General features: G+C 61.0%; 1 protein-coding gene across 2 annotated transcripts in view; it reads left to right on the forward strand.

Moving 5' to 3' along the window:
* Nucleotides 1-915: 915 nt before the first annotated feature.
* The window catches only part of HSPG2 (heparan sulfate proteoglycan 2), a 68,089-nt gene continuing 44,436 nt past the window's right edge, over nucleotides 916-24,568 (forward strand). For both annotated transcript variants that reach the window (XM_063317446.1, XM_063317448.1), the window contains exons 1-10: nucleotides 916-1,203; nucleotides 14,920-15,055; nucleotides 15,193-15,276; nucleotides 19,644-19,753; nucleotides 20,268-20,326; nucleotides 20,686-20,846; nucleotides 23,100-23,225; nucleotides 23,321-23,446; nucleotides 23,816-24,076; nucleotides 24,166-24,285. In XM_063317446.1, the coding sequence (XP_063173516.1) occupies nucleotides 1,099-1,203; nucleotides 14,920-15,055; nucleotides 15,193-15,276; nucleotides 19,644-19,753; nucleotides 20,268-20,326; nucleotides 20,686-20,846; nucleotides 23,100-23,225; nucleotides 23,321-23,446; nucleotides 23,816-24,076; nucleotides 24,166-24,285 (1,288 nt within the window). In that variant the 5' untranslated portion in view covers nucleotides 916-1,098. The remainder of the gene's footprint in view (nucleotides 1,204-14,919; nucleotides 15,056-15,192; nucleotides 15,277-19,643; nucleotides 19,754-20,267; nucleotides 20,327-20,685; nucleotides 20,847-23,099; nucleotides 23,226-23,320; nucleotides 23,447-23,815; nucleotides 24,077-24,165; nucleotides 24,286-24,568) is intronic.

Below are 24,568 nucleotides of genomic sequence, written 5' to 3' on the forward strand. Positions count from 1 at the left end.
CTGTTCTGGTGGCAGTTCTCAAACGGGCGCGCAGGGCTGTGTCTGCAGGCGTGCGACAGTGACGGTTGGCAGAGTCGGTTTCTGCGTCTGGATCTGTAGGGGGCTCGGGGCAGTTGGTCCGGCCTCTGCGTTCCTTCAGAGGGGGTCCGGGGGTGCAGAATCCGCACCAGGGAAGCACACTGGGGTGTGTGGCATCCTTTGGGAGGACCCTCAGCTGCTGGCCTGATCATCTTCCGGGGGGGGGGCTGTGCCAAGGGAGAATGGCATTCACCACAGTTACTCTGCCGCCTCAGCCTTGGCACAAAACAGTGGGACAGGATTGCAGACATTTATCACCGAGGTTTCCAAAGTGAGTAAGGAAAAGGATCTGTTGGAGGGGGGAGAATCCACAGCTGCCAGTCGTGGTGCTAAGTTAAACTCCTAGAGCGAGGTAGTCTATCAGGTGCCCTCACCGTGCTCCCCGCCTCTTGGAGGCCCAACTGAGTACTCTGGCTCTTTGCTCTGACCCAGTTTTTCCGGCGCTCCTCAAAGGAAGAGGTGCAGGAGGAGGAGGAGGAGCGGGACCTCAAGAAGAGACTCGTAGCAACGCCAGAAGTAGCGTCCTACCACAAGCAGGGGTGGGCTAAATGACCTCGAGGTTCACTTCCAATGGTTATTCTGTAACAGCAGTTAAAATGAGGAAGCCTGGCGCGGGGTGGGGGGGAAGCACGCCGCCCCGCGGCGGGGAGGGAGGCTGTCTCCTCGCTGTCCGCCCAGGGAGGGGGCTTCCCAAGCCCGCCCCGCTCTCGCCCCCTCTCGCCCGTCCGCCTGGGAATCCAGGCCAGGTTTGCCGGGGCGCCGGCGGAGCGGCTGGGGCGGCGGGCGGGGCCGCCTGGCGGGGCGGGGAGTCCCGGAGAAAAAGTTTTGCTGGGACTGGCGCGGGCTCGCCCTTTCGCCGCGCGGAGCACGGGCGCCCGAGCGAGGCAGGCAGGAAGGCGGCTGGTGCGCGGACGGCGAGCCGGGTCGGCATCCGAGTCCGGGCGGCGAAGGGCGCGCCGGGGCGCAGGAGCAGCGCCGGTGGCGGTCAGGACTCGCCCCTCAACTCGCTTTCCTCCAGCGATGGGAACCGCGGGGGCTCGGATGCTCCACGGCGGCTGTGCCGGGACCGCGCGCTGCCGTTGCTTGGCACTGATCGCGGCCGTCGCCGCCGCGGCGCTCCTGAGCGTGAGTGGGGCCGGCTGGGGCGCGGAGGGTGCCCGGGGCTCGCGCGCTGGGTGGGGCGGGCGCTGCCCGGGAGAGGCGCGCCGGGCGTCTAATTTTAAACGCGGCGGCGGCGGGGTCTATTCGTGGCGCGGCGCCGGGCACTGGGCTGCCCGCCCGCACTTGAGTCAGCCCAGGCCTCGCCACGTCTCGCGGGGTCGGAGTCCGGGACGCGGCCGGGCCGGAGGGGCGCGCGGCGAGAGGCGCCTCCGGCCGGGGCAAATTGCTGCCCTACCCTGTAGGGCGAGAAGGGGCGCGCCGGGGGAAAGCCGGGTAGTTGCCGGCGCAGCCCGCTGGGCCAGGCGCTGCGCCTTTCCCGCTTCCGGAGGGCTCCCGTCCAGCCACACGGCGAGGCTTGGCACTGCCCCGGGGCGCGTTTTCCGCAGGGCGCGTCGGTCTTCGCGCTTCCCTCGGCTGCCGGGCCAGGCGCTGCTCCACTTCTTCCTGCCCGGCGGTCTGTGCTCCAAGGTGAGCAGCCCCCTTCCGCCCACACAGGCGGCTCTCCGGCCCTGCCTGCTCCTCGCCCGGGCCTCGAACAATGGGCGCCCTTGTGCCCGACTTTTGGCCGGTGGGGGGGCTTCCACGGCCTCCCTGCTCCTCCCGGGCCAGGCCGGTCTTGCTTGGAGGGTGCATTCCTAGTGGGCAGCCTGCCCGGGTGCATTCCTAGTGGGCAGCCTGCCCAGCTGCACCCTGGTGGGCAGCCTGGTTGAGGGTCCCTGGCTGAAGCAGGAGCAGGAAGGGGAGGAAGGCTTGGGAGCCCACCTGCCCTGGTCGGGGTGGAAGGGGCCCTGGGCCCTCCCAAGCAAGCAGCAAGGACTGGCCCCCGTTTGACAAGCACATGGCAGGGTGCTAGGTTCTTCGGGCCCAGCCTGCTCCCGTGCACAGCCTTGCTTGGCCTTGTTCTCCAGCTGGTCCATGCAACCTCCTGTGCTGGGCATCCGGTGCTTGGGAAGGCAGCGGAAGATGGCACCAGTGGCTGCAGACACCACCCACCCCAGAGCGTGGCACAGCGGCCAGGACGTTTACCAGGAGGCTCTCCGTGGCTCCCCTGGGTCAGAGAAGGGCCTTGTGGCGGTGTTCACCCAACAGGTGAAGCTGGGTTAAGTTTAACCCAGTCCAGCCCATTGCGGATTAGCGGATCATCCCAGCTCACTCCACGCGGTTGGTTTTTGATGCAGCGTGCTGATCCAGAAGACGGGTTAATTCAGAAAAGCGGTTAAACTTTGCTGCCTCCCGGTCCTTGGCCTGATTGCATGCCATGGTACGCCAACGTATCCAAGCGAGCTGTTTGTTGCGGATATATTGCCCTTATTGTTTTGCTACTTCACCTTCGTTCGCTCGGTGTTTCTGCTTTGCTTGTGCTGTTCTTCGGGTGCGCGGCAGTGGGCTTTGGGGACTCTAAACCACGGCTGGCTGGGGAATTCTGGGAGTTGAAGTCTATGTATCTGAAAGCTGCCAAGGTTGACCAACACTGTTCTAAACGGTGTGCGTAAACGAGGGATGGAGACCTGGCACTTCCAAGTGTGCCTCCCATGTGTCACCTGTGCCTGGAAAAACACGTGAGGGATATTTCCATTGGCTTGGCTGCTAAGGAAGCATAATGCTCATTAAGCATCCCACCTGGGACATAATGCTTGGGCCCCCCACCCACCAATGTCTGGCCACAGGCAGGTCTAAACCCCTTTTCCTTCTAGTGCAGAGCGGATGGGCCTGAGTTCTCGTGAATGGTGCCCAGTGGGTTTCCCCTCTGCAGAAGAGAGCTTTCTGAGGCCAGACAGGTGCTGGGAGCTGGTGGTCTCTGAGGTGAGGTCCCATGAGGATGGTTACTGCTGCTTCAGGGCACATACCTCTGGGTGGAGGCTGCTGGCAAAGTGTGCCTTCCCCTCCTCTTTCTGGGTGTGTTGTTTAGATGCAAAGGGTTAAGCTGGGGAGGCCTTTTTAACACCACCACCCCTTGGCTGCAGAGAGGGCAAAGAGCACACCAGGAATGCTTGATAAGCAGGTTGGAGGGGATGGGACAGCCATGCCAGTGATGCGGTGAGGCTGGGGGAGGGAAGCCGGGTGGGAGGCAGCCTCCCCACAGGATCGGGTGGTGAGCGAGGCTGCCCTGCCCGGCCTGGACCAGGGGACCCTCCCCAGGCTGCATCAGGGAGCTCCAGGCAGATCCAGCTTTGCACACCGCCGGTTGAGCTGCAGCTGGGTCTGGCTGGGAGCTTTCTGTCCTCCCAAGGGTGGGGCCTGGCCTCTTGCCCGCACTTGTGTATCCATCCCACCAGCTGATGCACCGGCTGTCCTTTTGGGTTTGGAAAATCTCTTTCCAGCTTTCCAGTGGTGGTGTCATGCTGCGGCAGGATTTCTGGGGCTGTTAACCAACCCCTTCCCCCCCCATCTCCAGAGAAGCTAGACTTCAGTGTCCATAATCCCTAGCCAGCTCAGTGCATCTGGCGTGGGGGCCTCAGTTTGGGGAAGGCAGCTATAACCCATCCCCAAGTGGCATTGTCCTGTGGGCATCGAAAGCCTCCAGACTGGCTGCTTGTGTTCTCGGAAGACGCCTTCTTTTCATGGCAATATTGTTTGCTGGGGGAAAACATCTTCCCCACCAAACCCCACCCCACCCCCCACCCCTTCCCTGTGGCGGTGGCTGCTATTTTTGAGTGTGCTCAGAAGGATAAATTAGGCACTGAGACTCGGGAGAGGAATGTACCCACATTTGGACCAGAAGCTTGAGCAGAGAATAGCTGGAGCTGGGTGAATCTATTTGGAGTCGCTCTGAGGAGATGAAGCTGGTGGCTTGGGCACAGGCCGGGCACAGGACAGGCCTCCTTTCTGCCCGAGAGCCTCCGAGCATCCGTGAAGGGTGCATCGCCTTCCTCCCTTGGGCACTGTTCCACCTCCTGAAGTCCTTGGAAACTCACGTGGTAGCAATTAACTGTTGTTAAGTTCCGTAAGGAAACCTCCCCTCCCTGGTTCTTGGACTCGTATTTCAGACCCACTGAGTCCCCCCCACGTGCTGGGAATGTTTTAACTGTACCCTCCACGCCCTGGGGTTTTTGAAGCTGTGTGTCCTCCCATCCCCTGTGCAACGCCTACAATCCTTAACTTCTGTCTCTCTCTCTGTGCTTGGGAGGGTGTCACAATCAAATCAGAAGTGGATGCAAAAGAGGGGGTTCTCTGTCCCCCAGAGCCCAGTTCTTCCTTTACCGCCTTCTTGGCATCAGCTTGAACTTTTTCGTATATCTTGTTTGGTGTGTGCATTCCTGGGACCTGACTTAATGAAGGGAAGCTTGGAAATGCCTTAGCGAAATACCTTGAAGCTCGAGTTTGCAGTGAACTTCCTGTCCTTGAGGGCTTCGGCCGGCCTTCTGCCTGAATCTCTGTGTTGGAGGCAGGCCTGGCAGAAGCCTCCTCCTGACCCTGTTGCCCCTTTGCCCTCCCGCGTGTTCCTGGGCTCTCTTTTGCTCCAGCTGATGCCTGGAGAAGTTAGGCCCCCCCTGCAAATGGCTTTGGTTCTACCCCACAAGACTGACCTGGCGTGCTCCCCGTCTCTCCCTCATCTCGGCAGACAGGTTGCAACAGGGGTCAGTGGGCATCCTGCCCAGATGCTGCACCGTGGCTTCTGGGTGCCAAATTCTGCCTTACCTGCTCTTGGCTGACTTTTAGTGCTGGCCCTCTGCCAGGGGAGGAGAATGAGAGGGGAATGGCCATGGCTGGGCCATCGGCATCTCCTGACAGCAGACGCGAGGCCATTTCCCCTTGGCAGCCCGGGGCTGTTTCCTCAGGCCTAGGGGCCCTCGCCTCGCCTGAACCCGATCCTCCCTGCCAGACAGGGCCCGGGGCTGGTACCGCCAGGCAGGAAGCACCTTAGCGGGCTCACATCCTGTGGCCGAAGCATGCAGGAAATAGCTGGGCTTGGTATTAATAGTCTCCCTGCCCCACAAGGCTGCCGCTTTGCTCAAATCTTGGGCTGGGCTGCCTGCTTCTGGGTGGAAAAGGGTTCCTCTGGGTGGAAAAGGGTGCCGGTTCACCCAGGGGTGCTCTGGGAAGGGCCCATCCCTGCCCGGTCGTGGGGGCAGGCCTGCGTCCCGCAGCGTGGTTTGCTCATGCGCCTTCCCCGCTCTTCCCAAGGGGCTTGTCCCCCCCAAGGGTGCCATAAAACGCCAGCCACGCCTGGTTTCGAGGAAGCCTCTGGGTGCTGCTCCCATAGAAGGGGTCTGCCCAGGCTTGCCTTGTACTGCGGTGGGCAGGAGGCTGCCAAGCCAACCCGTGGCCGGTCGACAGAGCCCTCCTGCCCAGGCTGTGGGCAGGCACCCATGGGTCACACATGTGGGCAGAGCCCTTGCGACTTGGGAGCAAAACTCTTGCCTCGTTGGAGGGCCCAATTGGAGGGGGGGACCCATCCAGTATCTGGGGTGGTGACGGAGCCCTGGGCTTGGTCAAGCTGTGTCCCAAATTGCCCCTGCCATTCCCAGGGTCTCCCCTCTGGCCAGGGCTGCTGAGCCTCGCACCTTAGCAGTACCTCATGGGCTGTCCTTGCAGGTCCCCCACCTGAGGATGAGGATACTTGAAAATTCCCTCTGGGATGCCACCTCCAGAGCGGAGACGGGAGGGAGCAACCCAGTGACTGGGATCCGGGGTGCCCTCCTGAGAGGAAAAACGGAAGTTTGCAGCTTCGGAAAGAAGCTGGGCCTTCCACACTGGGGGGGCTCTCTAGCTGTGTGGACTTCACCTCCCAGAATTCTCTGCAGCAGCTCAAAAGCAGCTGTGTCCTCTGCCTCCAAAAGTAGTCGGGGCTGGCTGGCAGGGCCCCGTCCTGAGCCAAGATCTCTTCCCTTGCAGGGAACGGAATGGCTCAGCTTCTCTTGGGGCTCAGCTCCAGTTCTTCAGCCCGGCCCCATGTCCATTTATTCCGGGTGCAAAGAAGAGGTCGTTTGGCCAGCAGCATGCTGGTTTAGGGGGAGAGGTGGCAGGCGCTGCTGAGAGATAGAAGGGGCCCTTCCAGTAATGTGAATCTGGGGGGGGTTTCCTGCTTGGAGCAGGCCATAGTACACTGCTGCGGCCAGCAGATGTGGGCAGTGCATGTCTGAACCGCAGCTGGAGTTGGAGACCTCAAGGAAAGGATTGTCCCCAAGGCCCGGGATTCCTGCTCTGCCTTGCAAGGCCTCTTGCTCTGGGAGAGAAGCCGCGAGGGGGCTGGGGGCGCACCCATGGAAGAGCTAGGGCAGGGAGGGGCTGTAACCTGACCCGCCAGAGCGAAGGAGGCTAGGTGGAAGATATCCTGTGCTGTGTCCTTGGTCCCAGGGCCGGGCCCTGCATCAGGCTCCCTGGTTTCGGTTTCGGCATCCCTGCGGCTGCTCCGGTGCCTCCCTTTCTGCAGAGGCCGCTGGCGTATGGGGGGGGTAGGCAAAGGCAGAGATCCCAGGAGGCGGCTTCTAAGGCTTGCGGGAGGAAGGAGCCCTCCAGAAGTTTTGGCTGGGCACTGGGGCAAGCCTCGCCGGCCACAGCCAGGCCAGTGCACCACGGCTAAAACTGGCTCGGTTGCCACGTTCCCTGAGGGGTGTCCTTGCGGGGCATTTGGGCCTCGCTTGCCCACCTGACAAGGGCTGTGCGGTTGGCATGGGGCACGAAGGGCATTTTGCTCGTAGGGGTCCTCTGCCGCCATCTCGGCTGCCAGGGGTGTATTTTTGGCCCCCTAGAAAGTGATATCTTCTCATCAGTGCGCACTCCTGGCTTGTTTGTGCATTTTGGAATAAATATATTTATGCACGCACGCCTGTATAAATAAAAATGACTTATTTGTCGGCTAGGTTTCGCGCTGGAAGGGCGCAGCTCTGGAGGGAGTCCCTGGTTTTCAGGGTCAGCAGCCGACCCCACCAGGCAGCACCCGCCCTCCTGGGCTGCTGCAGGATTCTGGGAGCTGCCATCCCAGCACATCTGGGGCCTCCCCCCCAAGGGCAAGCCCCTCTCCAGCCTGGTTGGGGGGCTGCCTCCTCCCCTCCTTGCTCCATCGGCCTCAGTGCACTGCCCTCATCCAGATAGCTGAATGGCTCCTGGGGGGGCAGGGGGCAGCGGGGATCTATCTTGGCTGCTCAGGGGCCAAAGGGCCGCAGAGCTGCCGCCACCCGCCCCTGGAAGCATCTGGCAGGATAACCATCCCATCGTGGTCCGACCCAGCCGGACCCTCCTTTCTGCCACGGACAGCCCATCTTCTCACTTGGCCCTCGCTTCTGTTTCCTCCCTTTGGGAATCTGGGGGAAAGAAACACGCTGGGGCTTGCCAAGGAAGCAGCAGTCCCATCGCGGCCTGTGGAAAGCGATAAGCGCATTGGCCCCATGGAAAGAGTGATGGGGCAGTGTGGGAACAGCAGGAAGGAAGTGGCCCGGCACGCGGCCGATGGCCCAGATTTGGGGATGGGTGCCTGGGGTTTTTGCCCGTGCCTCAGGCCCTTGGTGGTGTTAAATGGGTGAAGGGGCTGGGGGCCAGGGTGTAGCCTGTTCCAGGGTGGGGGTGGGGAGGAAAAAGGCACTTCTGTTTGCTTAGCAGTCTTTGGAGCGCCCGCCTTTGCCCTGGAAGTGAAGGGACCTATTTTGAAGGCCAAGCATAATGTTTGTGCACAACAGGATGGGAATCCGACTTTCAGGAGGCAGATAATTAGAGGGAAGATGTCCAAAGGGCGACTCTCTCTCCCCTTTTCGAGGGGGGAAGGGGCAAGTGGCCTCGGTGCCCACGGTTAGGCGGTGGGGATGAAAGGATCTGCTTAAAATCCCTGCTGCTGCGGTGTCATCTGAAATAGGTAATCTGTTCCCTGTCCACCTTCTCTTTGGAATTGGAGGTTTGTCGAACAAAGCCCTGATTTTTTTTCCATACCTGTTTTTTGTTTTTTTAACGGGGAATGGAAAATTAAGAAGTTACACGATTCTCATAATGTTGAGGTTCCTAAGCTAGGCTTATGTCTGCACGCTTAATTGTGGTTGCAGTACTGGGTGGAACTGAGGACTAGAAGCTTGTATGGTGCTGAGCTTTGATCCGAAAGATGAGCGAAGCGCATGCGTTTTTCCATTGACTCCTAAACGGTTGGCTGAATCATGGATTTGGACTTCCCGAGGCAGCAGGTAGTGCCTCCACTCCCTGGTCTGTTTTGCACCTTGCCAAGAGTGAAACGCTTGAAGTGTCTTTGAGGGGATCCTCAAAGTGCCCAGGATCCAGGTTTCAGGGCAGGGAGGGCAGAGTTTCCAGCCCGTGACACCTTCCCAGGGGAGTCCTGGAGAGAGTGGGCCTATCCTTCTCCCCCTTTGGTGCAAGGGACATTGAGGGGGTTTCCTCCTTGATGAAACCTCGGTGTTTACTCTGGAGCAGCAGGAGATTGATGGTGCCCTGCAAGCCAACACTCCCTTCCTCCCCTTCCTGTGGAGGGGGGGTTCCTTCAAAGTGTCAGAGAAGGAAGCATGTGGCTTTTGGTCCACTGGCTGGAGAGATTTCTGGAAGCAGGAAGCCTGTGAGTGGTTCAGTGGCTCAGGGGGGAGCTCGGCCAAAGGGGAGGGGGTGAAATGTGGGGCAGGAGCTGCAGCGCCTCCGTAGCTGGGGGGCAGGATCCCTGCCCAGAGTTGCAGATTGAAGCTGGAGTCAGGCAGCAAAGTGGCTGTTTCCTATCCTTTGGGGGGTGGCGGCGAGGTGCTTCCTTCTTCCCTGTGCTCCCGACCCACCTCTGAACAGGCTTCCTCTCCTTTTAAAAGGGAAGGGGGCGATTACTCACCCTCAGAAAATGCAGCCAGGGAGGGGCCAAGGATGTGGGCGCAGCCTTGCCGGCTTGCTGCTTTGTCCCAACGAATCCCAAAACAGGGCCCGGCTGCTCTTCCTTGCTCGTCCAAACATGCCTCGGGGCCACCTCCAAAAAGGCCCCGCTCACCCCAAAGGGCAGGCCCTGCGACGGTCCCCCGAGGAGCAGGCGCTGGCAAAGCCGCTCGGCCCCAAAGCTTGGCATTCTCCTTTGGGGCCCATTTGGAAGCGGGGACAGAAAGCTCCGGAGAGGCTTGGAGACGGGAGGAAGGAACTGGGAGCTTTGGGGCGGCCGGACATGTTTGCGCAAGGCTTCTCCCCTTGCAGGACAATTTCAGGAAACCCGTCAAGGCCACCGGGGTCTTTAAATAGCAGCCCAATGTTGCGGGAAGAGAGGGCCATTGTTTGGGGGGGGGTGCAGCTTCGTTTCCCTAAGCGTGGGTAGGAAGAGGCGTAAAATTTGTTGCAGGAGGGACAGGGTTCTGTTGTTGTCAGCGCTGACGGGAGGATGGGATTTGGAAGTCCGGAACATCCGGGCTTGCTCCAGCATCTGAACTCAAACCCCACAATCTGCAGATGGGCGAAAGCAGCTGAGGGAAACCGGCAGGCCCTTTTCGGGGGGATGTTTGCTTTGGCTGTCTCCGAAAAGGGGGTCCTTTGCTTGCTTAGCCATTCCTACCAAGGGGATCGCGGGTTGTGGCAGCCCCAGCCCCCCACAATCAGGATTTTAGTCCAAGGGTGCCCCCTTCCCCCCCGATTCCTGACTTCAGGGTCCCAGTCCCAGCCCTGCCATCTGCCTGCTTCTGATTTGGGACCCCCTTCCCCAAACAGAGCATAAGCGCCTCGGCAGCCAGCCAGGGATCGGCAGGGAACTCCGTCTTTCCTGGCCTCTGCGCTGAGGAAGGGCAAGGAAGAGGGTGTGCCTGTGCCCCCCCCCCCCGCCCTGATGCTTCTCTGCTGGCAGGGGGAGGCGTTGCCTGGTGGAGAAGCCCGGTACCTGCTTCCCTGCCCCACCGACCACTGCTTCTGCCCATCGGTGGCTGCCTTCACCCGCTCCTCCCTTTGTGCCCAGTGCCAAAAGGGACTGGCATACTTCTTTTCATGGGTGGGGGCCTTTCACAGGCAGGAATTTCCAGCCAGACTTGAGTCAGGAAGCTGCCTGGGGTTCTGGCTGCAAGGGGCCGGCTGACAGTCAGCAGCACCCTGAGGGCTGTGCTGGGCACTACGTAGGATGGGCAGGGAGCAGCTGGTTTGGACGGGGCTTGGGAGGGAAGGGAATAGGTGCCCCTGCCTTCCCAAAGCCCCTCCCGGGCACATTTCCATCACACCGAGCTTCCCCACATCTGCAGGTCACCAAGTGGCCGCATTCACGTAACGGGGGGGCAGGTGGGCGGGCTGGCATCTTCTGTAAACTGAATCACTTGGGTCGGTTTTATGATTCGGTGTTTTGGGCAACTCAGAAAACAGGGTAACGGGGCTGTGTCTGCCCAGGACCCAGGGACAAACCAAGCTGCAAGGCTGCGACCCCTTTGTCCTCTGGGTGATAGGACCGTGCCTGGCTGGTTTTGCCAAACCCCATGCCAGGGCCTGGCGTTGCGCCCTTCCAGCCTTCTTGACGTGAGCGGCCAAGGGTTTGATTGGCACCTTGGCTCTCCTTCCCCAGGGAACAGGTGGGCACCTGTGGGTGTGTGCATGGAGACCAAAGATCAGCTCTCCCCTTTGCCCCCCCCCCCCCGCCTCCAAATCATGGCCCGGAGGACTATTTTTTCCTGCACTGTTCGGCTGCCTGACTGAAGGCTTTGTCTGAAATAGACCCTGTTTTCAATCCAGCCCTTGCTCGGGTGACAGGTGCAAGTTGGGTGGGGGGAGAAGAGAGGGAGGGGGTGCTTTCTTTCCAGCCAGGCCTGGCTGGGGATCCAGAGGGGGGTGTAAACAATCCCAGAACCGGCCGCAGCGTCTGCCTGCCCCAGCCAGTGAGGATTACAGGCCAACTGGGTTTCTGACTGTAGCCCAGATGGGGGGATTTTGTTACAGCTGCTTCTCTGCTTGGGGGGTGTTGGTGGGTGACCAGCCTCCAGTTTAGTTTCCCTTGTTTTTGGGGTGGTGGGGGTGGTGGCTGGAAACAGGCAACTGGAAGACCAAGGCTGGCTGAGAAGTGGAAGGGTCTCTGCAATGGAGGAAGGGCCCTTGGCTGTGTTTATTTTTGTGGGGGTGCCAGAATCTTTCCACCCCCAGGGGGGTCAAGCCAGAGAGTCCCCTGGGCCCCACTCACCAGCACTGGGATGTCTTCTAGGCACTCCCTGGCTTAAGAGGGGCTCAAACCCCCCCTAGCGAGTTGAAGGCCTGTCCAGTCCAACTCTCAAATCCACAGCGGTCAGCACTGAGTGGCAGCAGCATTTGAGGCTGGGTCTTTCCTGGCCCCACCCGAGGAGGCCGAGGACCGAATCTGAAGGTCTGGTGGGCGAAGCAGGGGCTCAGCTGCCTGCAGTGGCCTCTGCCTTCCTGGGCATTAGGAGCCCTTCCTTTCTGAGAAGGGTTGTGCATGCTTGGAGCTGTGCCTGGGCGGTGCCCTGAGTGACTTCCAAGGTGGCGGGACCCCCCTCTGCATCTAAGTTCTTTTGGGCAGCGCTAGGCACCCTCTCCTCTCTCGGCCCTGTAGAGATTTTCCTCCTCCTGTGGGGCGTCTCCCTGCACCTGTGCAGCTGGCAAGGCTTGTGCCAGCCCTCCTGGCTGGGCCAAGGCCACCGGCTGGCCAGCTTAGAAGAGCCTCAGCCTGGCAGAGCCATGAGTGAGTACCAAGGCAGATCCCGGCAGGCTGGCACGGTGCCCCCTGGCCCTCCCAGGCTCCATGGTTCACCAGCTCCTGTTTCCCCTCTTCCTTTCACAAAGGGCCGGCCGGCCAGTTAAATCCCCTTCCTTTTATGCCGGCAGCTCAGTCCTTTGTCCCCGGTCCGGCCAGCCTGCAGTAATGTGCCTGGCCGTGTTTGCACAGGAAAATGCTGCTTTGACGAATTCCTGTCCCGCTCTGTAGCCCTGGGCGGCCCACGGCCCAGTTGCGGGGCTGGCTGGTTTTCTCCCTGGGGTCCCCTTGAGGAGTGGGGCAAGTGGAGGCTGAGGCCCCAAGTGGCTACAGAACTTTCTGAAAAACCCCACCTCGGGATCAAGACCATTGGCTAAACTGGCAGGTGGAAAGGGTCTGATGCTGAATCTCTGATTCTCTGCCATTCCTCCTGATTGTGCCCAGAGGCCCCCCGCCACTGTCCAGAGGGGAGGAGAACTCAAAGGGGTACTGGATGCCCGGGGAGCCCTTCTGCCCTCCTGGCCCTTCCCATCCCTCCGTTCTGGGTAGCAAAGTAAAGGCAGGGGGATCCTCCCGGGACCCAGCTTGGGATAGTCGACATGCCTCTCTTCCTGGACCCACCGGCTGATGGGGAGGCTTCCCAGCCCCTGTGGACACATGTGCAGGAGGGGAAGCCCAACCCTTCAACCCCTTCCCATCTCTGGGCCCTGCCTGGGAGCCCAGATCCAGCTGTGCCCCACCAGAGGAGGGAAGTGCAGGCAGACAGACCCAGCGGCATCAGAGTCCTCCTCTGCTTGCTGACGGAGGGGTCTGCCTTCTGCCAAGGAGGCCTTTGGCTTTGGGGGGAGCCATCCTCCCCTTCCCCAAAGGCCGACCCCTGGTTATTCAGCAGTGCCAGAAGAATACCTCTTTCCAGGTGTAGGAGCTTATGGTGGCTGGTGCCGCCCCCAAATGAGTTGTTCTACTACTCCCATCAGCCTCCAGCCAGCACAGATTTTAGGAGTGGTCGGCCAGCATTGTCCTAAGGCAGATGGATGGAGTTTCTGGCCATGTGAGGACTTTCGAGCAGAAACTGGGCAAAGTGGCCAGGAGGACCGCAGAACCTCCAGTGCCAGGGGAAGTCTGCCCCTGAATTCCTAAGGCATGAGAGCAGGAGAGGCGCTTCGAGCCTGTGGCTCTTTGCCTCCTTTCAAACCGGAAACGGCCCTTCTGCGAGGCGGCGGTGGCCAGCTGTTTGCTCAGATCGGCCTTCCCACGCAAGAATGTCTGTGTTGGGCTGCTGTGGACGCGATGAGCTCACTGCCACGCTCCCCCTTCTTGCTGCAGAGACATGCCGCTGCTCCCCACGGGTGGCAGCCTTGGGCCGCGGCCAGGAGCTGGTTTGTGGCTGCAAGGCCGGAGGGAAGGGGTCAAGTCGAGGAGAGAGTTTTCCTGCCGGGGGTGGACGGGGCCATCTGGCCGGGCAGCCCCCCTCAGCCCCTTGGCTGAGCTCCCCCCCTCCCGCATTGCTCTCTAGTTGTGAACTGCATTCTCTACAACCACCTGGTCTGGGCACAAACACTTGCTAGGTGCATTGACCTGCTTGCCAGCGCTGGCGTCATGGGCAAGGCTGGTATATGGAGGGGGCCCCTTTCTGGGAAACAGAGGAACCCACTCCTTGGGCGCTGTCTCAAGCACTGGGAGGCCTGGCCAGGCAGTTCTCAGGTTCTTTCAAGCGGGGCTAGGAACCTGCTTTTTGGAAATGACTAACAGCAGAGGGGGAGAATGTCTGTTCTCCAGTTCAGATGGACCAATTTGCCATCCTGCGGCAATTCCCCAAATTAACTTGCCCCGGGCATGTTAAGTTCGCTGCAGCAAAAACAGCCCAGCGGCCTTACAGCAAGCAAAAAGGGCCGGCAGGGTTTTTTTCTAGCCCAGAGGTTGCTGTGCCAGGAGAACAGGGGGTCTGTCCTTGCTCGGCCACCACTGCGTCGGGAGAGAGCAAGCAGGCTGGAAACTGCCACGCAGATGTCCATCTGGGCAAAGGAAAGAGGTTTGCCCGGCAGCCTTTCCCTGCAAGGCTCAGAGGCTCCCTCAGCTCAGGGGAATTGAGTGCCTGTTGCACAAGAGGGAAAACCCTCGTTTTGGTTGAATCTGACAAATTCTGCCTCTTTTTGCCATTTTTTTTGTGGGGGAGGGGGTCCTTTCCTGCATTTGCAGAGGTGCCAATGGAAGGGGAGTTCCAGGTTGCAGCAGTGCCAGGGTGCCCATGGGCATCCCTTACGCAAGGCCTATTGTTTTCCCTGCCCCAAACTCCTGGGGTGGGGAATGATGTTTAGAGCATCTTCTTAAGGTTTTCTGGGAATCCGTGTCGTCTGCCCCCGCCTGTGATGGAGACCTCCCAAGTCCTTGGATAAACTACACCGGGCATCCTGGGTGAGAGGGAAACTCATCCCGGATGGATCAGGGGCATCTCCTGTTCTTGGCTTTGCGTTTTTGAGAAAGAAATAGAGGTTTGGCTCAGAGGAGGCCAGTGGGGAGAGTTCCTGGTCTGCCCGCCTCCCTCTCGGTTTGTGGCCTCGGTGTGCAGATTGGGTGATTGGCAGTGGCTTTGTGCCGTGCTCCTTGGTGCAGGACAGCCGTGGCTGCTTCGTATCGCATTCCTTTGTTCCCTCCTGAGAGCCCTTGAGGTTGCAGCCAGGCAGGTAGTTCCGGCTTCTGCCTCCCGCCCCGGAGCAGCTCTGAGGACCCTCACCACCGAGCTGGACGGGCCCCTTGCACTGTTCGTAACAAGCCTCCTTTGTAGTCTGCCGATTCTGGCTCTCTTGGATGCGGTGAAGTGGCTGGAATTCCTTTGATGCTGTTTTCCCAGGCAGGGAGGCTGTCCCTGTGTGGCACCGGGGCTCCAGCTGTTGCTCAACCCCTAAGCCAGCCCTGTGGGGTTGTGCCTGGCAGTGGGGTAGGGAGCTTTGCTCTCTGCTCAGCCTCTTGCAAGCACCTGGCCCTGGCTTCGTGGAAGGGAAGAGGCTGGCGCTCCTGGGCTTAAGTGATGGACTGGATGCGGGTGGGAGATGACCTGGGCTGCGAGATTCCCTCCCTCCCTCTCACCCTCCCACTTTCTTTTGCAGGGGGCTCAGGCCTCCAGCCGGCCGGACGAGGCCTCCTTCCCAGAAGACACAGAGTCCGAGATCACGCACTGGCTCCAGAAGAGCTATGACAGCACGTTTGACGATGAGGACCTCATGGCCGGGGGCCCGTCCGGAGGTGAGCAAGAGCGACACTTGAACCTTCCCCTGTCCCCGAGGGGGTGCTCAGTCACTGTGAGCCCGGAGGGGGTCCCTCGGGGCCCCTGCAGTGGGCAGAGCAGCCCTTGCTGCCGACTGACTCTCTGACTGTTGCAGATGGGCCCGGCAGTGGGGAGAATGGCAGCGGGGCCATCTCCGTGGAGCAGTCGGTCACCACGGTCCAGTCTCTCCTTTCTACAGGTGAGTGCCACCTGGGCCGGTGGCTTGGTGGGCAGGACGCTGGGTTGGGTCTCACGCAAAGACAGGAGGGGTCCCAGTGTGGCTCCCGAAAGCGCCTCTGGGGCGCTCCCCGCCCTCAGAGCCCTGTTTGGAGGCAGCCAGTCTCCTTCTGGACCCTCGGCCAGGCATCTGGCCCAGGACGCGGCCCTTGCGTCTTCTTGGAGCTTGTGGGATCCAGCCAGCGGGGCTGTGGAGGCGCAAGGCCAGGAACAGCCGGTCCCGGGTCCACTGGGTCTCAGGAGCCGAGACCGAGCTGGTCCACGTGGAGGAGTCCCTGGCAGCTCCGCGCAGGCAGCGGATCATTTGGGGGAGCGCATTGGAAGGGCCGGGCCAGTCTGTCTGGAGCGGGTCCCTGGGGCCTGACCCTGCCTGTTCGCTGAGCATTCTAGCAGATGGCGTTGACTTCCTCCCTTCTTGCCAGAACTGCTTTCTGGTGTGGGATGGAGAGATGTTTTCCTCGCTCTTTGAGGGCCTTCCCGGTGCTGGAAGAGCCCAAATAGGCCACGTTCTGATTCGCTTCTTAAAGGGGTGAGGGTCCCCAGCCCAGCATTGGGCCTCCGAGGAGCCTTGCACTGCAGCTGCCGTTCCAGATGGGTGGGGCAGGTCTCCGCCTGCCCGATGCAAAACCAGCTCCCCGGCGGAGCTCAGGACGTGGCCCTTTCCTGGCGTCCTTGTCCTCTGTTGAACCCCTTTCCCTTCTGCTGCTCCCACCGACCTCGTTTTCATTTGCCGCTTCTCTTCCCCCTGCAATGCCTGGCCGAGCAGACCAAGCCCAACAGATGTGTGTGTGAGTGGGGTGTGTGTTCATTTGCCCCTGGGAAGCAGCGGGTGGGTCTGGCTGCCTCTTGGTACAATTACTTTGGACAAAGTTCCAGAAAGCGGGGCCGGCCACATACCCCTTTCCAGCGAAACGCAACTCGGGATCCTGGCTTCCAAGGAGCCGACTGCCCCACGGGCCTCTCTCGTTTTCCCGGGGACAGCTGGCGTGGCAGCTCATCAGATGCCTGTCGGCCCAGCCCTGCTGACATACGTACCTGCGTGTGTGTGCGTCAGAGCATGCCCACGCCCTATCTGGGGACACCCCACTCTCCCCATCCCTTTATTTCTGACCTGGAGGAACCTCGGTCTAGCTGTTCTCCCAGGCATCCGTGGGTCAAGGCCTGGAACCCAGGGCTACCGGCAGAGGTGCCTGGTGGCTTTTGCTTGCTGGGAGAGGCCAGGGAGTTCCCGAGGTGGCAGGGAGGGGTCTTCTTCTTCTTCAAGGCCGTCTGCGTTTTGCCTCCTGCGCTGGGCCTTCCTGGGCGTGCCGGACCTCAGGCTCCAGGGAAGTTGAAGTGGGGTAGGTGGGCCCCGAGGGGGTAGAAAGAATGGGGTTCTTGCACTCACGCTTAGTCCTCTGCCTCTGTCCTTGCATCTTCACCCGGATCTCCAGACCCAGCTGTTTCTTCCCGTGCCTCCTTTCCTCTTTTCCCTTCTTTCTCTCCTTTCTCTTCTCTGCAGACCTTCCGTCTCCTCCTCCTCCTCCTCTTCCCACTCCTGTGGGGCCCCCTCCTCCGGCAAACCTGGCTGCCTCCGAGCCGGACGATGAGTCTCTGCTCAGTAAGTGGCTGGTCCTCCCTGGCTGCGTGGGGGCCGAGGGGCCCAAGCTGAGCCCCGCCAGGCTGGGGCCGGGGAAACCGATGCTGGGGCCGAAAGCAGCAGGGGGACCCCTCGCCCTGGGCAGGAAAGGTGTTCAGGCCTGGCCCGGGAGAGATGGGCCAGCCCCCTTCAGCCCCCAGCCCCTTGGCTGCTTTGGGGGCCGAGGAGCCAGGAAAGCCAGGGGCTGGCCCTGTCCCTCTCTTCCCCCGGACAGGGCGAGCAGCTCGGGCTACTTTGCAGCTGGCCTGGGGACGTCGAACAAGCTCCTGCGGTTTACGGCTTTGTGTGTGATGAGAACTTGGGTGCGATCCATTCAGCAAGCCGTGGGGCTCGCTTGTGTGAACACAGCCTGCGGGCCATGGCCCAGGATAATTTTACCGATCTGTTACTGGGCTGGGGCCGTGGTCTGCTTGCCAGGGGAATCCAAGTGTGGCGGGAGCGACTGTGCCAGCTGGGCCAAGCAACCTGGCCTCTTGGGCTCCCAAAGGGCCCCCGTTCCCCAGAATGCCCAGGACTTTTGGGGGTAGAAGGAGGGGGCTGTGAGCTTGAGGTTCCCATGACTCAGGAGAAATCCCCCACCCCCGGCTGCTGGTGTTCTCAGCCCCCCCAGCTTCCCTGCAACGTCCAGGCCCTCTGAAGACCGGCCGGGAAGCTGACTCAGCCCGGAGCCCTCTCCGCATTGTTCGTCGTCGTCTTGGCGGCTGCAAGCCATCCACCGGCTCCCCACCTCCCGGGCGCCAGGGCGCCTTAAAAGGAGGCAAACTCCAGCACCGCTTTGCACGCCCTGCAGAAGGGCCCGCGTGGGGGGGCCTCTCCCCCGCTGGCCCTCGCTCAGCCTCCGTCAGGCCAGCCTCCCTCCCTTCCCTTCCCCGCCTCCAGACTTGGGGCGCTGTGATCTCTCCCCCTCCCGCTGGGGCTGACTCACCCCACACGCAAAGTGCGCCTGTTTCGTTTCGCAACGCTGAAGCCTCTCTCCTGGGCTGGTAGCGGAGGCCGCGTCTTCCCCCAAGGCCACATCTGGCGGCCCAGATGTGCTCCCACGCCCCCCCACTCCGGGTGAGAAGCCTGCAGCCCTCTCGTCCTAGGCAGAGCTTGTGGAAAATAGCTGAATAAGGGGGGCCCTTTCTTCCTGAGCTGCTTGCTGGGCCCCAGAGAAATTTCCCAGCCGAGTGGTTCCTCTCTGGCGGACCGGGAGCAGCACTCTGCACGCGATCAGAGGAAGCCTTTTCTTCCCAAAGCTAAGCTGCTTGTCCCAGAGGCATGTGGCAGGGAAGAGACGTGAGGCAGGGCACGTGGGGCACATTCCCAAACGTGCTGCGGTGCCACTTGCAGGCAGGAAGCGGCAAGGAGCCCCCCTGCCTTGGAAGAGCAGCTTGATAGCAGGGGCAAGGCACATTCTTTCAGGGTGACTCTGCAGGCGGGTGGGGCCCTCGAGCGGCTTGGCCAAGTCATGGGGGCACCATAGGCAGCAGAACTCTGAATGGGGCCATTATGAGGCCTGAACAACAAGCACCCCTTGTGTGAACGGGCTGCCCTGGAGAAGGGTGGGCACCCTGGAATCCAAGAATGCGAGGGTGGGAGGTGGCCAAGGTTCGCCCGGCCCTGGGAAGGCGTCTGTGGTATTTTTCACCCGATGCGAACCAGGAATGGCGGCCGTCTAGGCCGAGGGAGGTCGGCCCCGGCTCTCGGCCAAGGGCATCTCCACGATGCCTTCCTTCCCGTGCTGAATCTGGGCACAGCGAGCGCCTCAGAAGTCAGCCGGGTTGCCTTTTTGCAGTGCTCCCCGGGGCAGAAAGCTTTGCCTGCCCGCTCGCCCGCCCCCACAAGCCTCCTCCCTCGGTGCCCGGCCCCTCTCCTCTCCCTCTTGAAACGGCGGGCGAGGCCAGTACGTGAGCACAGGCAGCCTACATGTTCTTTGCAGCGGGAAGCGCCGAAGGACAACATGGCCAAAGCTGTTCTTCCCTGCAGCCGGCGGCTGCGGCTGTGGCTGCTCTCCTGGGCCGAGGCCGCCGCTGCCAGCACCTGACACAGGCTGGCCTGCGGGCCTTCTCCACCCCGTCCCTGGAGCCGCCGAGCAAAGATCAGCCTTGGCTACCGGCCGTCTGGCTCTGCAGCTGGGCCTGGAATCCGCCACTGGCCGGTGCTCTCAGCAGGCTCCCTTGTGAAAGCCGGGGGCGGGAGGGCGGGAGACTGAGTGATGACGAGGTTCACACCAGCCCCTTCCCGTGCCTGGCCCCCGTGCCCTCACCCCTGAGGAGGAGGAGAGGGTCTCCGGGACAGGTGCCCAGCGGCTCTGGGCATTGCCCAACCTTTCTCCTCAGGGAGCAGGGAGGCCGGGCTCCATTAATCCCTCTCAAACATCTGTCCGGCCCCTTGGTCTCCTTTCGGCTCCGGCCTCTCAACCCCCATTCCTCTGCACTTTCAGCCCTGCGTGCAGGAAGCTAGCAAAGAGGGTCGTGTGAACAGCCACGTGCGGGTCTGTGCCAAGTGAGCCATGGGCAGAGTTCCGTTCCTTTCCTTCCTCGCTGGAACATTGATGGGTTCGGGTGGCCCTCCTTGACTGGGGATTCCTGTCCACGACCTGTTCTTGCGAGGAAGGAGTCGAGAGCCAAGCGGAGGGGTGGCACCCCTGCCCTGCGGTGGGTGGCCCAGACCCTTCTCACGCAGGCCCTGCCCGCTTTTCTTTGCAGTCTACTTCCGGGCCCTGGTGAACTTCACCCATTCCATCCAGTACAGCCCCCACCTGGAAGATGTCAACTCAGAGGCCTTCCAGGAGGTGTCTGAAGCGGTGGTGGACACGGTGAGCGCCCTTCCTCGGCTGCAGCGTTTCTGCTCGCCCTCTGGAGCAGGGGCCACGCCTTCCTTGGCCAAAGCCACCACTTGTTCGCTTGCGAACTCCATTTCCCCCCTATCGTTCCATCAGGAACAAAAGGCAACAGGCGTGGCCCTTCCTTCCTCCCTGCTCCATTGTATCCTTACAGCAACCCTGTGGGGTAGGCCAGGCCGAGAGGGGTGCCCGGCTCGGATTCACCCAACCCAATTCCGAGCCTTACCCCCTCTCGGAAGAATCGGCCGCCTTGAGAAGCATTTGAGCAAGCGGCTCTGAGAACGAGATGGATTTAAAACAACTCGGAGCTGGGATTTCCCTGAGCGTGAAATCCCTAAGGATGGCAGGGAGAGATCCCATCTTCCTCCTCCTCTTCCTCCTATGGGCAACCACATGCTAAGATAACATAAGTCCAAAAGCTACTGGGCGAAGGTGGCGGGTTAGAGGGCTGCCCCGAAACCTCTGAAAGTTTCCTCCCTCTCTCCAGCTGGAGTCTGAATACAACAAGATCCCTGGTGAGCAGTCGGTCAGCGTGGTATTTATCAAGTGAGTCTGGGGCACTTTGGGCAGCGTTTGAACCCGCTTCCTTTTCAAAAGACTTTCATCACAGGCGAAAATTCACACTTGCAAAGGGAGCGGGGTTTATTTTCAGGCAGGCTGCAGAAAACGGTGGGAAGCCTCACCGGTTTCCTGGCCTGTGTTTTCCACTGGTGGCCATGAGAACTAGAAACCTGGAAGTTCCAAGCACTCTGTGTCCTTGCAAGGCTGTTGTGCAGGGCAGAGAGGCGTTTTCCACGCAAGGACTTCCTGTCCTTTTGCGCGAGGCTTAATCAGAAACATACCTGCGCAAGAACGCTTCCGCACCGGGTTCTGGGATTCACAGGGGCTTCTGTCCCACCTCGCAGGGAGATCGACGGCTGCATCTTTGTGGAGCTGGATGTGGGCTCTGAGAGGAACACGCACGAAGAGCAGATCCGCGAGGTGCTTTTCTCCGTCGTGGACAGCGGCTCCATCGCGTCCTACATGACCTCCACACGGGGATTCCAGTTTCGGCGTCTGGGTGCAGGTGAAGCTGCAAACCAGCTCGAACTGTGGGTCCGGTAGATGGGGGTGCTGGTGGGGAGACTGGGAGCGCGCCCCCCCCGACGCCCCTAACTCTGAGTTTGCTTTCAGCCCAAACCCCACCTCCCCCCGTCTCAGCCGCGCCACCAGGTGAGTGTGGGGCCAGAGAGGTGCAACGGGGCCTGTGGGGCAGACGGACCAGGCTGCCCGAGAGACCCCTTTCCCCTTTCTCTGCTGCACGCACTTGTTCCGCTTCCTGCTTGGCTCCCCTCCACTCTGGCTGGAATCTTGGCCGGAAGCGAGTCTTAGCGGAGAAGACACTTGTTCCCTCGGCCTCCGGTTCCAGCAGCTGCAGGGCGCTTTGTCTCCCAGATTTAAGCGGGGGGAGAAGAGGAAGATCACAGCAATGGAAAATTGTATCCTCCACACACACGCACACACACACACACACACCCCTTTTGAGCTGCGAGGGCCCTTGCCTCTGCACATGGAGGCTTCCTTCTGCACTGCCTCGGCATGCCACAGCAGTGTGCCCCATCCCACTGGGGCCTCCCTGATGCCCTGGAGAGGAATGGGGGCATCGCCCCCCTGCCTTCCCCAACGTTTTGTTCTGTAGTGGCAGGTTCCAAGGAGGGACTTTGCCTCCCACGGGACGCGTCTTCCCTTCATCGTCCTCCGGGTCCTCCTGAGTGGTTGGGCCCAGGAGAGAGCGTGGGAACCTTCCGCATCATGTGGCATCTGCTGGTGCCCCCCCTCAACAGATTAGAGTAGCCGCCTGCACCCCCAGCCCTCCCCAGGGCATTTTCAGGCCTCCTTGCACCCATCTCGTCGTGCTCCGTGTGGACGTGAGTGTGCATGCATGCGAATCTCAGCCTTTGATGCAATTGCTTGCCGGTCCCAGCCCCTTGATGGAGCTTTCAAACTGGGGCTCCACGCGAAGGGTGGCTCAGCACTGCTGCGTGGCTCCAGTGCACGCCAGGAATCTGGGCCAGGCAGGGCGTCTTCCTCCCCAGCAAAGAGAGAACACTGGCTGGCGGCTCCTCCAAGGTCCGGGGCCCATGAACTGACCCGTTGCTTGACTCAAACCCAGCAGGAAAATCTGGAGGAGCATCCCACCCTGTCCTGGAGCATCGGGGTCTGTCTTGGAGACACTGCCTGTCCCGTCCCGTCCCCCCCCCCCGGCCCAGTTTCTTCTCTTGTCACCATGTTGTTGTGCCTTGCTCGTGCGCTGCCGAGCGAAGTGGGAAGCGAGAAGCTCCCTGGGGGTCGAATGGGCTCCTGAACAGCAGTGGGGTGTCACCAAGCAGAAGAGGGGTTATGATGCTTTGGAGAGGGAGCGGTCTGCATCTTGCTGAGCTGGCCTCGTGCTTGTAGCCTCCTGCTGCGTGCTGTGATATTTCTGTGCACCGCCCAATGAGCAAGTTCTACTCCCCAGCCCGGTGGGAGGTGGGGGCTTCGACAGAGGGCTTGGGTCCAGTCACAGCATGGGGGAAGTGGCACGTGGGATCTTGCTTGGAGGGCGCACTCCCTTTGCATGTCGGAAGCCTGGTTTTGACCCAGGTTTGCCCTTCTGAAAGAGCTCAGCGGAGCCCTTAAGCGAAGGCCGAGCAATAGAATTGCAGGGCAAGCCCCGTACAGATCTTTGGCAGCGGAGCCTTAGAATCAGAAAATGGCGTTCCAATTCCCACCCCAAACCCCATTGTTTGCATTCCCAAGGGTCGTGGCAGGGCAGCAGATCTCCAAGACCAGATCCTCGAGCCCATAACCTGATGGTTGGGGTGTCAGATGCAGGATTGCCCCCCACATCCTGGCCACATGGCTGCATTTTGTTCAGTGGGAGAGGAAAGGTGTCCTGACTTAAGCAAAAAACCACGCTGAGACAAGGAATTAGTCTCTAGTGTTTACTATCTGCTCTAGGAGACAGAAAATCCTACCAAACTGAAGGAGCGTGGGAAACCCACACAGATAAACACAAAACACAAGGCGGGCCTGCTCTGAGTTTCTTCGAAGGAGGGTTCAAGGCCTCTAAACTATGCATGCGTTTTCCCCCTGGATAGGGCCCCCTCCTGCTCACCATCCGTACTCATGGCAAAAGGGTCTGCTCTGAGCTGAAGGGATGTGCCGGTGAAGAGGCAGGGAAGGAATTTCAGTGTTCCTCTGTTCCTGCTTGTCACGGGGCGGTAGCATCAGGGGGCAGGGGGTGCTGTTCCCAGCCACGCATGCACGGCCACATCCTAACCCCAGACCCTCTTTCCAGTTGCCCCCGAGTTCCGGGCCTGCACAGCCGAGGAGTTTGCGTGCCGTAGTGGCGAATGCATTGCCAGGGAATTCTTCTGTGACCGGCGACCGGATTGCCGGGACATGTCGGACGAGCTGGACTGCGGTGAGCGTTTGGGGCAGTCGGTAGCTTTTGGCTTCTCGCCCTCTTCACCGCAAGGGTGTGGCTCAGCTTTGTTTCTCTCCTGCCCTGCCCTGCAGAGGAGCCCGTGCCCCCCGAGTGCGCCCACGACGAGTTTGCCTGCGACAGCGGTGAGTGCGTGCACTGGGCGCTGCGCTGCAACGGACACCCTGACTGCGGAGATGCTTCTGACGAGGACGGCTGTGGTGAGGGTTAGGGCTGTGTGAACATGGCTGCTGCGGTTCACGAAGCTGATTTTAGCAAGTTGTGTGAAGCAAGCCCCGGCGTGTCTTCCATTCTGCCCTCTTTGCTGCGCTTACTCCCTCTGATAGGCCTCTTTCGGGATGGCTCCTGTTTCGTATCTCGGAAAGGTGGGAGAACAGCAATTGCCCTGCGCAACTGTTCCTCCGGTGTTTGGAGACCGGAAGGGGCAGGATGCCATTTTCCCTAAAAAGCCTGCTGCCAGACTGTAGCAGGCTTGGAGCTGGGCATTCGGGCCCAGGCGAGGGGTCGAGTGGTCCTCTGCTGCTCCCTTTTCTGCCCTGTTGACCTGTGGCTCCCCTTCTCTGCTCCAGAACTGGAGGGGCCTCTGGCGCCCGCCTCCACCCCGTGGCTGAGCACCGCCCGGCTCCCTGCCACCACCTCCCCAGTCACCACTCGCCGAGCACCGGTCACCATGCCACCTCGGGTCCCGGTCCCCAAGCCCCCCCAGTTCCCCGGATTGCGTCCCTGCCGGAAAGACGAGGCCACGTGCTCCAACAGGCAGTGCATCCCCCGGGACTACGTCTGCGACGGCGAGAGGGACTGCCAGGACGGGGGCGACGAAAAGAACTGCGGTGAGTCCCTGAGGCTGGAGCTCGTGCACGTGCATCAGAGGGCGAGAGAGGGCGAGAACTGCAATGCTCCCTCTCCCTTTTCCCCCAAGGCACTCCCTCGCCCTGCGAACCCAACGAGTTCAGGTGCCGGAACGGGCACTGCGCCCTCATGCTGTGGCGTTGCGACGGGGACAACGATTGCGCCGACGGCTCTGACGAGCTGAACTGCCGTGAGCATCGAGAGCTCGGGCGGGCGGTGGGTGTGGTGGGGCGCTCGTTCTGGAGCATTCGGACGTTGTGTTCAGCCCGAGTTCACGGGGGCCGGGTTCCCCTAGCACCCTGAGCCAAAACACAAACCAGGAACGCTGGGTCTCGGCAGGCAGGCCTTGGGAAAGTTTTGGCCCTGGAGTTAAAGGCTTCCGGCCCCCCTGAAGCCATCCAGGGAGGGGAGGAAGAGTCCCAGGCCCAGCGAGGGCCGTTGCCGTTGCCGTTGCCGACACCCCCTCCCTCCCT

Source organism: Candoia aspera, chromosome 18, assembly GCF_035149785.1.
Source record: "Candoia aspera isolate rCanAsp1 chromosome 18, rCanAsp1.hap2, whole genome shotgun sequence".
Classification (NCBI taxonomy): Eukaryota; Metazoa; Chordata; class Lepidosauria; order Squamata; family Boidae; genus Candoia; species Candoia aspera.